The sequence below is a fragment of the Erythrolamprus reginae genome, chromosome 10 (genome assembly GCF_031021105.1).
Source record: "Erythrolamprus reginae isolate rEryReg1 chromosome 10, rEryReg1.hap1, whole genome shotgun sequence".
NCBI classification, from domain to species: domain Eukaryota; kingdom Metazoa; phylum Chordata; class Lepidosauria; order Squamata; family Dipsadidae; genus Erythrolamprus; species Erythrolamprus reginae.
The window spans coordinates 43,373,034-43,385,605 of record NC_091959.1 but is presented as its reverse complement, the minus strand read 5'-3'; the positions used below and the strand labels follow the sequence as shown (position 1 = coordinate 43,385,605).

General features: G+C 43.9%; 1 protein-coding gene across 2 annotated transcripts in view; it reads right to left on the bottom strand.

Annotated features, from left to right (window-relative positions):
• Positions 1-2,040: 2,040 nt before the first annotated feature.
• The window catches only part of NOS1 (nitric oxide synthase 1), a 113,137-nt gene continuing 102,605 nt past the window's right edge, over positions 2,041-12,572 (bottom strand). The window contains exons 23-28 of one of the 2 annotated variants that reach the window (XM_070763077.1): positions 12,117-12,204; positions 11,001-11,122; positions 8,044-8,192; positions 6,132-6,326; positions 3,678-3,796; positions 2,041-2,491 (exon numbers count right to left, since the gene is read on the bottom strand). In XM_070763077.1, the coding sequence (XP_070619178.1) occupies positions 2,476-2,491; positions 3,678-3,796; positions 6,132-6,326; positions 8,044-8,192; positions 11,001-11,122; positions 12,117-12,204 (689 nt within the window). In that variant the 3' untranslated portion in view covers positions 2,041-2,475. The remainder of the gene's footprint in view (positions 2,492-3,677; positions 3,797-6,131; positions 6,327-8,043; positions 8,193-11,000; positions 11,123-12,116; positions 12,205-12,572) is intronic. The other variant, XM_070763076.1, reaches the window with a different exon arrangement.

The window sequence follows — 12,572 nt, the reverse complement described above, 5'->3', positions numbered from 1 at the left end:
GTTAGAATGGACCCATTTTTCTAGCCACTCTAGCATCCCAACTCTTTTGTTGGAAGGCTAGAAGGGATCCATAACTTCAAAGAATTCTTCCCTTCCAGGTCCAAATGTTTCAAAGGACCGAGGTTAAAATTAGTGAACTACGACTGACCTTGGTTAGTTTGATGTCTCAGGTCTGGCAACAGGTCGGCTTAGTAAATTGTGCAAATGCTTAAATTCCTTGGCAGACTAGTTGATCTTCATTGACGGTGTTCGTATAATGCTCTTTTCTTCCAGCGCGCTTCCCTCGTTATTTTTATTCTGCTCATTTTTATTTTTTTTCAACCACAGAAAAGACTGATAAATCCATAGAGGAATACAAGCAAGGTAAACATACATACAGGAACAGCTTTATGTAAACTCACAATTCACCAGCTGGCGGTCCAGACATCCAAGTGATGTAGCCGCTTTAAAAGGCAACATCTAAGCAGTTGTGTATCTTAGCTGGGCAAACGCTGACACAGTGCAAGACATGATCTGAACCTATCACAGTGTGGTGGTTTGAATTCCTCTCTTCTTTTTTTTCAGTTTCTTTCTTTTCTTTTTTTGAAATATATATATATATATTTTGAAGGCAACAAGCTATATTTCTTCTTTGATCACAAAGGCATGGTACAATCAAGAGTTTAGGAAGGCATGAAGGAGGACTGAACGAGAATGTAAATGTATTAGGGACTAAGAGGGGTTCCTAAAATGTAGACAGTGCACAGAAATAATAATAATAATAATAATAATAATAATAATTTAAAAAGGTCTTAAGTTCACAGAGGCAAAGGCGGCCAGTTCATTTTCCATCATCTCTCAGGATGAGCAAATTTGGAGTAGCTGACAAGGATGCGTTTAGACCTCGTATCCAAGATGGCCAGTTAATTCCCCAGCCCGACTACTACTATTACAAGTCCAGCATCGGTTCAACTACTGGATTACTCCAAGTATTAGTTTGTCCTCCTTCTCCGACATTTGAAGTTTCTCATCAAATGAGTGTTAAACTTGCTGTGAACAGAAAAAAAAAATGCACCAAAAAAAATGTGATGGTTTAGCCATGAGCCCCTTTCGCGAATCCTAACTTGCCCCTCCCAATGCAAAACTGCCAAATGTCCACAAATTGTTTTGGATAGTTGATGGGGCTCCAATCCCAAAGCTAGAGGGAGGGGGTGGTGGTAGGAAAATAAGGGACCATCCACAATGGACAGCATACTCGATGATCTTATTTCCAATCTCGATTTAACCCAATTTCCCTTGAATTCGGATTAATCCAGCCATTTTTAGGGGTCATTTGATGAAGAGGCTGTAAAAGGGGCCTCCCTCCCCACTTTGAAACTGATTGTATTTATGTTTCCACAGAATGGGTCTTTGGGCAATGTCCAGGGGGTTCTCTGTTTGTCTATCCAGCACAGAGACAAAACAATTCCAGAGTTATTGGAGAGGGTATGTTGTCTGTCCATCATTTTCGGGCGTCTTTCCATCCCTTGTAAATTCCAAGAAGGGAGAGACTTGGGGTCCCACTGCTTCTCAGTCGAAGCCTTTCCAGCTTGGTAACCACTGGTGGGGTTTTTTTGTAAACTCGCTAGGGATGGGAGAGGAGGAAGAGGAGGAGGAGAGCCCCGAAGAACACAGCTACATCAAGACAGTTTGAACGGAACACGGCATGCTGTGTGTGAAACAGCGGAGAAGCCTGAGCACGAGCAGAGATACAGAGAAAAAAAAAAAGCATCTCCCTTTCTCCACACCCATTCGCCAAAGACAATGGGACCCCCCCCCAAAAAAAAGACAAGAGGAAAAAAAGAAAGAGAAAGCGAGCGGATGAGTTTTAGAAGCCAATCGTGCTGGCGGGCAGAGATTCGGGAGAAGGCACCCATCTGCGTCGGGCACACCTGGCCCTCCAACCCTGAAGCCCCCACCTGGCCGGGAATGGATGGCTAAAGGAAGGAATTTCATGCAGACCCCCACCCCTTCAGAAAAACGGCCTTGTCCACAGCAAGAGGGAGGATGGACGATGGTGGCTGTGCTTTTTTTGCTTGTTTATTTTGAGTGGGGGGGAGAGAAGCCACGGCAAAGTTGTTTAAAAAGCCATCGCGCTTCAGCGGGGTTGCTGCGGAGAGAGGGAGGGGAGAAAAGAAAAAACGACCACAGGGGGTGGGGTGAGGGAGGGGGGGTGGGAGGAGGAAAGACAACCGACTCCATCATCCGTTCCTTTCGTCACCCATCATCCTCCAGTGCACCAGTATCCACGCTGCTTCTTCCTTCAGGACACAATAACGGGGCGGCACACCGAAGTACAAAGGTCGTGGACAGTCGCGTCCCTGGAGAAAAGGAGTGGATGCGGAGCGGTCAGTTTGACAGGGTCCAGCCTCCCCTGTCAGCCTGGAACCGCGCAGCAGGAGCTGCTGTGCTGACCGGACTGGCTTGGCATCCTACCTCGGGCCCCCGCCGTTCGGGTTAGGAACAAAACACCCTGCAAGAAAGCTAGCGGTTAGGTTTTGTTGTACATACTCCTGATCAGTTGGAGGATGATGAAGATATTGAGGACTCGGATTCAGATAGTGTTTATGAATTAGTGGAGGGCCCGGGGTTACAGGTAGTAGAACAGGTGGGAGGCCAGCCACAGGATGGGGCTATGAGTTCAGGATCTAGTGAGGGAGAATCAGACGCTCGCTGGGTTAACCCTAAATTCAGAAGGGTCCAAAAACGTAGAGAACAGAGGTCTGGAAGAAGATATTAAGGAGAGGAATGGGTTAAATATTGTAGTGATGTATTTGGCACGTCAGGGGGTCAGTGGAGAAGAAGGGTGGAGTTTCAACGTTGACGAAAGGAAAAATGGATGTGTTTTTTGCCACGCTAAAGTAAGCCAAAGTATTTTGTATTATTATCAGTCAGTGCTGCTGTTTTTCAAAGTTATGCTGTTAGGAAAATAAATCTTGATTAAGTGAAGGAGAAGGAGGAATGTGAGAAATGCAGCTAAGAGAGATAACAGACCGAGTGTTGTATGGAATGTGTTTGAATTACAGGAGAGCAGAGAAATAAATGGAGTTTCTTTATTAATGAAATGATGCATTTAATAAGAGTTATTTGTAATTGCTAAATTTCTACCAGAAACCAGAACAGGTTTCGGGACGAGATTTCCTCCCGGTGTTCAGGTGCAACTACGGCTGCTCTCAAAAATGCGGAGGGATATGCTCAGGTGGGTTTAATTGTTTGGGAGTCCCAGAGGTGTAAGATAAAGGGAGGGGCCCAAGGGGGGGCTGCTGGGAGTTCACAGGCAACAGCTGGTGCGGTCAGTTGCCCCGTCTCGGTATCAACAGGGCATACACGCCCTTGTGTCTCGCTGGAGGGAGGTCATAGAATGGGACGGAGATTACGTGGAAAAATAGGGAGTCTAGAAGAAACATCATTCTTTCTTGTGTGTAAGTTTCATTGTGTTCAATAAATAATTGTTGAAGAAAGAAAATGTGGTGCATTACTTTCTGGGCGACCCTCGTACATTTTCTACGAAAGTTGAGCAGCATCTCATTTCAATGCTGATCCCTCCGAACTATTGAAGGTGTACGTTTCCCCCCCCCCACCACCTCACACGCTTTGAGGGCCCAGAAGCCCAGGTGAGAAGGGATATTTCGTAAAAGGCAGGAAAAAGCACCACTCACTCATCTGTGTCTTTTTTGCTTTCCTCGATCTGCGCGATGGACTCGGATCGGAGGCGGTTGGTCACTTCGTATGTGCGTAGAGTGACGCCGAAGATATCTTCGTGGTATCGGTTGTCATCCTGCAAAATGATGTTTGGTGGGGGGGGAGAGGGAGAGAAACAGAAGAGAGAAAGAAACAGAAGAGAGAACGAGAGAGAAAGAAGGAGAGAGAAAAAGAAATGAGAGAGGAGAGAAAGCGAGTAAGAAAGAGAAAGAGAGAAGGGGAAAGAAGAGAAAGAAACAAGAGAGAGAGAGAAAAAAAGAGAAATGAGAGAGAGAGAAATATAAAAGGAAAGAACGAGAAAGAAACAAAGGAGAGAGAGAGTGAGAAAGAGGGAGAAAAAGAGAGAAAGAGAAAGAGAAGAGAGAAACAGAGCAGAAGGGAAAGAGAGAGAAAGAAGAGAGAGAGGAGAGAAAGAGAGCGAGGAAGAGAAGAAAAGAGGAAGAGAGGGAGAGAAACAGGAGAAAGGGAGAGAGAAAAAAGAAATGAGAGAGAGAGAGAGATAGAAGGAAAGAACAAAAATAAAGAAACAAAGGAGAGAAAAAGAAAAGCAAACAGATGAAAGAGAAACAGAGCAGGAGAGAAAGAGAGAGAGAGAAAGAAGAGAGAAGAGAAAGAGATGGAGGGAGGGAGGGAAGATAGAAGGAAAGAACAAAAAAATAAAGAAACAAAGGAGAGAGAAAGAGAGTGAGAGAGAGAAAAAGAAACAAAGCAGGAGAGAGAGGGAGAGAGAAAGAGAAAGAAGAGAGAGAGAGAGAGAGGAGAGAAAGAGAAGAGAAACAGGGAGACAAACAGAAGAGAGAGAGAAGGGAAATGAGAAAGAGAGAAAGAGATAGAAGGAAAGAACGAAAAATAAGGAAGGAAGAGGGAGGGAAGGAAGGAGCTGTGTTTTAGTACTTCTAAAAACAGTCTGAAAACAATTTAAATACAACAGGTAAACCCATGCGTATCATTTATGGCATATCCCAATGGTTTCCACTGTAACCATCATTGGCCTCAGGCCAGTAGGGTGGGGGTAGTCCAGATTTCAGGAGGCAACTGGTTCCGAAGTGTTGGAGCAGCCACCGAGAAGGCCCTCCTCCATGGACCTGCCAGCCAATACTGTTTAGCTGACGGGACGCAGAGATGGCCACCTCTGTAGACCCTTACTGGCCACTGGGAGCTATGTGGTAGAAGGTGGTCTTGAAGGTATATTGCAAACCCCAACAATCTGGACCCTCATTTTACCGACCTCGGAAGGATGTAAGCCTGAGTCAACCTTGAGCCCCGTCAGGATCGAACTCCAGTTGTGGGGCAGAGTTTACCTGCTCTTTAACCACTGTGTCCCCAGAGTTCTATGCAGGAAATTATTTGTGTACGAGTGCGTAGTTGTGATTTTATGATATTGATTAGGTTATATTAATGTTTTTTAATTGACTTTTTAAATTTTAATATTAGATTTGTAATGTATTGTACTATTGCTATGTGGTGAGCCGCCCCGAGTCTTCGGAGATGGGCGACATACAAATCTAATAAATAATAATAATAATAGTAATAACAGTAATAACAGTAATAACAGTAATAACAATAATAACAATAATAACAATAATAACAATAATAACAATAATAACAATAATAACAACAATAATCATCATCATCATTATTTATTTATTTATTTATTTATTTATTTATTTATTTGATTGATTGATTGATTGATTGATTGATTTTTATGCCGCCCTTCTCCTTAGACTCAGGGCGGCTTACAACATGTTAGCAGTAGCACTTTTTTAACAGAGCTAGGCTATTGCCCCCACAATCCGGGTCCTCATTTTACCCACCTCGGAAGGATGGAAGGATGAGTCAACCTTGAGCCGGTGATGAGATTTGAACCGCTGACCTTCAGATCTATAGTCAGCTTCAGTGGCCTGCAGTACAGCACTCTACCTGCTGCGCCACCCCGGCTCATATTATTATTATTTGTTAGATTTGTATGCCGCCCTTCTCCGAAGACTCGGGGCGGCTCACAAGATACAATACAAACAACACAATAACAAATCTAATCAATTAAAAAATTACAAACTAAAATTCCAATACAGTATATTAAAATCTGTCAGCCAATTCATTCACAACCGCACATCACATTTAGTAAACGGTGTGTGTGTGTGTTGTTCTTCTAATTGCCCCATGCCTGGTGAAATAAATGAGTCTTAAGACTCTTGCGAAAGGCGAGGAGGGTGGGGGCAGTGAGAATCTCTGGGGGGAGTTGATTCCAGAGGGCCAGGGCCACCACAGAGAAGGCTCTTCCCCTAGGCCCCGCCAGACGACATTATCTGGCTGACGGGACCTGGAGAAGGTCCAACTCTGTGGGACCTGATTGGTCACTGGGATTCATGCAGCAGAAGGCGTTAAAACACGCAACGGGAACGTTGGCTCACCCTCAGCTTGCTAATGAACGCAATGCCTTCCTCGACCGACAGCTTTCCCTGTTCCCGAACGAGACTTTGGATGGTCTTGAGGACATCTCCAGCCATGGTGACATCACCGCAGACGTAGACGTGACCCCCCTTCTCCTTCAGTGCTTTGTAGACTGAGCTCGCCAATTGCTCCTGCAGGATGTCCTGCACATATTTCTGCAGAAAGGGGAAAAAAAGAGTTTTATAGCACATGGGCAGAGAAGTCCTTGGCAGTTGTGAAACGAGCCACACCAGATTTTACAACCTTTTGTGGTTAAGTGAACCATGCAACCGTTGGGGCAAATCTAGTTCCCCTCTATTGGCTTTGCTTTTCGATTGTCTCTTTGGAATTGGTATGCTCTCCGGGATCGTCGCGGGCGTGTGCGCGTCTGGCAGGCACATGTACGCCGGTTGGTGCGAGATTTGGCTTCTGCACATGCACAGCAAGTGAAAAGTTATGCGAAGACACCAGGAATGGGCAGCCAAATTTTTTACTGCCACACTGTGTGTTCTGCCGGGCTCTCTGATAGGAGCCTCCCGAAAATTCAAGGGTACAAATTTCAGACACACACACGTTTGAAAATTCAAAACAATGTTCTTTATCCCAAAAGTCAAAATAAACTAAGCACTCATTTTGTATTGCAAAGAGCACTCGTCCCAAAACAACCGGGTAGTCTGTACAATTAACCTTAAGCAGTCATTAAGTACTTAGCTAGCAGCTGTGAAGAAACTTCACACCCCTTCTTCTTCCAACGAAGTGAGACACACACACGTTGCTCTGCTTTGTTTTCAAAGGCGTGAAAAAGCAACAAGCAAAGTCCAGAAACCAGCAACCCAGGATTCCTGACGAACTGCAATCAGATACTCTTCCACAATGGCCAAACCCACATGCTGCTATTTATAGCAGCAGCCCTAATTACTGGAGCCTCACCCAAACACAGGTGGCCGCTCTTATCTCCTGTAATATGTTCTTAACTTGGTTTCTTCTATGCATAATTCTGCGCTTGCGTGGGTCCAAAACGTCTTCATCCGAATCAATGGAAGATAAGGGAGATTGACTGCCTGGGCTGTGTGCCAAGCCCTCCTCTGCCGAGTCACTCCTACCTTCTTCTTCGTCCGAGGAAACTAAACTCTGAACTGATTCTGTCGGCAATAACATGTTGAAGTTTCCCCTGCATCCACCTCCACATTCCCTGGTGCAGGAACTGGGCCAGAGCCAACCACTACACTGTGGGTGTGATTTATTTTGTGGGTGTGGCTTAATGGTCATGTGACTGGGTAGGAGTGGCTTGAACAGTCATCATCGTTCAAATGAACTGTTAAGTCCTCAACTTACAACCTTACCAGTGTCGCTCGCTGGGGTGACAATTTGCTTCATGTTTTCCGTGCTCTCCTTCAGGGTCACCCGCCCACCTCAGGCTGGGTAGCTAGACGAACGGATGCTGCCAGAAGCATAAATGCTGCCAGCGCCGCTTCCACCCATGCCTTCTGCTTGCACCTCAAGTGGGAGGGGGCCAAGTGAAGCTGGAGGGGAGCCGGGCAGGAGAGAGGGAAGCTCGTCCGAGGCCAGGAAGGAGGAAGGAGGAAAAAAGCAAGGAGCGCAGACGCAGTAGCAGCAGCAGCAGGGGGAAAAAGGAGAGCCGAGCCAAGACCAGTAATCCAGGAAGTGACAGCCGCCAATCAGCTGGAGCTATGCATGCAACTTCATTTCCGCCTGTGGAACTGCGTTCCACCCCATCCTGCCTGCAGCCCACCTCTGGCTGCAACCCACTGAATGGCATGTAGGAGACATTGCTTATCCCTACGTGCCTGTCGATTGCCTGATTTGTCTCGTTGGCAGACCTCTGGATCAGGAGAATCTACTCGGGCTGTGGGATAAGGCGAGGTGAATTACCTTTGGTTTATCTGGTTCACGAGAATAGGCTGTGAAGAGCTCTTTGAAGACCCCACTGCTTTTGGCCAGCAACGTCTCTTCTTTGTAAATGTGGTCGATCTTGGATTGTCGGCAGCCAAAGACCAGTGTCATGGGGCATGGTTTCAGCCCTAGGGAGAAGATTGGGAGAGGAAGAAGGTCACAGTAACATACATCATCATCATCATCATCTATTAGATTTGTATGCCGCCCCTCTCCGAAGACTCGGAGCAGCTCACAACAACAATAGCAATACAATACAAATCTAATGTTAAAAGACAAAGTTAAGAAACCCATTATCTTTAAAAAAACAGGCAAGCCCAAAATATACGCTAACCTTAAACCCAACTGCTGGAAATGTGGAGAAACACATGGTTCTTATTTTCACATGTGGTGGACTTGTACACAAGTTAAGGGAATTTGGCACAAACTTCAAAAATGGATACAAGAAATAATTGACATTAAATTAGAAATGAAACCGGAAATATTTTTGCTTGGTATTATTGAAAAAAAGATGAAAAAGGAACAATACTATTTGACTCAATATTTAATAACAGCAACAAGAATAACCATAGCCCAATTTTGGAAAAATGAAGCAATGTCGAACGAACGGAATTTAATTTAAAAAGTCTTGGACTGCGCAGAAGCAGACAAACTAACATTGGAGCTAAAAGAGCAAGAAAACTCAAAATATTACCAGATTTGGAAAGACTTTTACATATGGTTGAACAAAAAAAAATAAAAAACAATTACCAGTAGTGCTGCGTTAAAGCAAAACCAGTCAAAGAATTAAATATAATTCTTTTTTCGTCTATCTTAATATAATATATTTTATAAGTTACAGAGTAATAATTTAAAATCTAGTATCACAAACTATAAACTATATGTTATAGATAAAACCAATGGTTACTATACCGCTAAGAATATAAAAGGAGGCTGTCGACGTGTCAGCCACAGGAGGGGAGGGGATGTATATTACATGCTTGTCTTCAATTGCTTGTTTGTATTGTGTATTGTTTTGTTGTAGATTAATTGTCCTTTTTATTGTCTATTGTTTATATGTAAATAAAAACTTTTTTAAAAAACAGGCAAGCCACACAATTGCACCACACTCAAATCCTACTAGTCAGAAGGGGAGGAGCATCAATCCCCCCATGCATGGTGACATAAATGGGTCTTCAACATCTGGCAGAAGGCGAGGATGGTGGGAGCAGTTCACATCTCCGGGGGGGATTTGATTCCAGAAGGCCAGGGCCGCCACAGAGAAGGCTCTTCTCCTGGGTCCCGCCAGGCGGCATTGTTTAGTCAACGGGATCCGGAGAAGGCCAACTCTGTGGGACCTAATTGGCCACTGGGATTCGTGCAGCAGAAGGTGGTCCCAGAGATAATCTGGTCCGATGCCATGCTCACATTTAGAACATGGAACACAGAATAATAGAGTTGGAGACATCTTTCCCCCAGGGTCCTTATAATTTATGTTTGGTATGTATATGCTGTTTGGTTTTTAATTATGATAGGGTTTTTAGTTATTTTTAATATTAGATTTGTGCCATTATAATATTGTTTTTATCGTTGTTGTGAGCCGCACCGAGTCTTCGGAGAGGGGCGGCATACAAATCTAATAAATTGAATGGAAATGAATTGGAAGGGACCCTAGAGGTCTTCTAATCCAACCCTATATTATTCTGGATAAACGACTGTCCAGTCTCTTCTTAAAAAAACTCTGGTGATGGAGCACCAGCAAATTATGGAGACAGGCTCTTCCACTGATTAATCATTCTCATTTTCAGGAAATTTCTCTGTAGTTCTAGGTTGGGTCTCTAATGATCTTCCATCCGTCGCTTCTTGTCCTGCCTTCAGGGGCTTTGGAGGACAGGTTGACCCCCCTATAATCAGTGATGGCAAACCTTTTTTTCCTCGGGCGCTGAAAGAGCGTGGGCGCAAGCTATTGCACAGGCGTGGATGCCCACACCTATAATTCAATGCCTGGGGAGGGAAAAAACAGCTTCCCCCACCCCCTGTAGGCTCTCTGGAGTCAGGAAATGGACTGTTTCCCAACATCTGGTGGGCCCAGGAGGCTCGTGTTTCGCCCTTCCCAGGCTCCAAAGGCTTCCCTGTAGCCAGGGGAGAGTAAAAACATCCTCCCCCATCCACCCGGAGGCTTTCTGGAAGCCAAAAACGCCCACCCAGAGCCTCTGTGTGAGCCAAAAATCAGTTGGCTAGCACACACATGCACGTTGGAGCTGAGCTAGGGCAACAACTGAAATGCCAGCAGATACGGCTCCGCATGCCACCCGTGGCACCCATGCCATAGGTTTGCCATCACTGCCCTATATTCTCTATGACAGGCCCTCAAGTACTAGAAATCTGTTATTATATCATCCCTAGTCCTTCTCTTCAATAGACTTTTACTTACTTACTTACTTACTTACTTACTTACTTACTTACTTACTTACTTACTTACTTACTTACTTACTTATTGGATTTGTATGCCGCCCCTCTCCGTAGACTCGGGGCAGCTAACAACAGTAATAAAAACAGCACGTAACAATCCAATACTAAAACAACTAAAAACCCTTATTGTAAAACCAAACATACATACAAACATACCATGCATAAATTGTAAGGGCCTAGGGGGAAAGAATATCTCAGTCCCCCCATGCCTGATGGCAGAGGTGGGTTTTAAGGAGCTTACGAAAGGCGAGGAGGGTGGGGGCAATTCTAATCTCCGGGGGGAGTTGGTTCCAGAGGGCTGGGGCCACCACAGAGAAGGCTCTTCCCCTGGGCCCCACCAAACGACATTATTTAGTCGACGGGACCTGGAGAAGACCATCTTTTAGCTCAGTACTCGTATGTGCCAAAATATACCCTCTCCCTGGAAATCAGTTCCTTTGCTACTGTTGCACGTCTATCCATCAACTTCCCCCAAATTCACCAACCTTTATGTTTGAGATCAAAGAGCCGCTGTTGCCAGAAGCTCCGAAAAGGTGCAATTCCAGTGCCAGGGCCAATCAGGATGCAGGGAACCTTGGGGTCTTGTGGCATGTGAAACCCAGGTGCCCTGGAGAAACACAAGATATAACATTTTGACTCAAGTGATTCTTTCTTGTGCATTTCCTTGTAGCTTCGTCTTCCAGTTCTATGTCTCTGGCAGGGGGTTGGACTAGATGACCTACAAGGTCCCTTCCAACTCTGTTAGTCTGTTACTCTGTATTTTGTATTATTCTATTCTATTCTCTTCTATTCTATTCCATTCCATTCTATTCTATTCTATTCGAATGGCCTAGGTTGAAGAACACTGCTTTAGAAAAATCGGAAGGCAGAAGAAGCTATTTTATTTTAATCTGACGTAAAACACGTAATAGCCACCCAACTATTGCATGAATATACCTGGAGGAAGAATAGTTCCACCATCCCTAGGGAATTGAGTCTATGGTTGACGTTTTGTAATATCCGGAATCTCTCGTTCTAACTTAAGAACAACAAAAAAAATCACTTTTCCCGAGACAGTTGTAACTTTGAACCATCATTAAATGGTTCAATGGCGAGTACAAGTGCACTAGAGTGCCTTCCGTCCCCTGTCCTATTGCTCCCCTATATCTCCTATACCTTTCTTCTATTCCTATATCTCTTCTCTTATTCTTTCATTGATATGTTCTATTACTTTATCTTCTTTTCTATTATTTCTTAGATACATTTTACTATGAGTATCTCCTCTATAACCTTCATCATGTATTTTACTATGTGTATATAGATATATACCCACTAAAACCCTCATTGTGTATTGGACAAAATAAATAAATAAAATAAATAAAAATAAATAGATGAATGCTTGTTAAGTTTAGGACAAGCCTGTAATGCAGTTTCCGCTTTGACCAAGACACATTTTGGTCTCTTCAGCCAAAGGTTCAATAACAGTTGAATTAACTCTTAGCATTGTGGATCAACTTGGAATAAACTGGAACTTGTGTCTGGAAATTTCCACAAGATTAAAAACAGACTGGAACCCAAATGGTCTTGTTTCATTTTCGAATCGTTGCTTCATCCCATCTTACCCTCTAACGAAGCAGGGAACCACTTCATCCTCCTGTATCTGGTTGAACCAGGAAGAACATACTCCATGGTGTATTGGGCCTTCTCCATCTAGGAAAAGATACAAAAGTTGTTGGATAATATTTGGTGGGATTCTAAAAGCATGCATATAATTATATATATATAGCTCGAAATAGATCTATACTAGTCTTCCGTCCCTTCATTATCAGCAAAAATATGTTACATGTTACATACTGCTCAAAAAAATAAAGGGAATACTCAAACAACACATCCTAGATCTAAATGAATGAAATATTATCAATGAATACTTTGTTCTGTACAAAGTTGGATGTGCACAATAGCAGGTGAAATTGATGGTCAATCAGTGTTGCTTCCTAAGTGGACAGTTTGATTTCACAGGAGTTCGATTTACTTGGAGTTATATTGTGTTGTGTAAGTGTTCCCTTTATTTTTTAAAG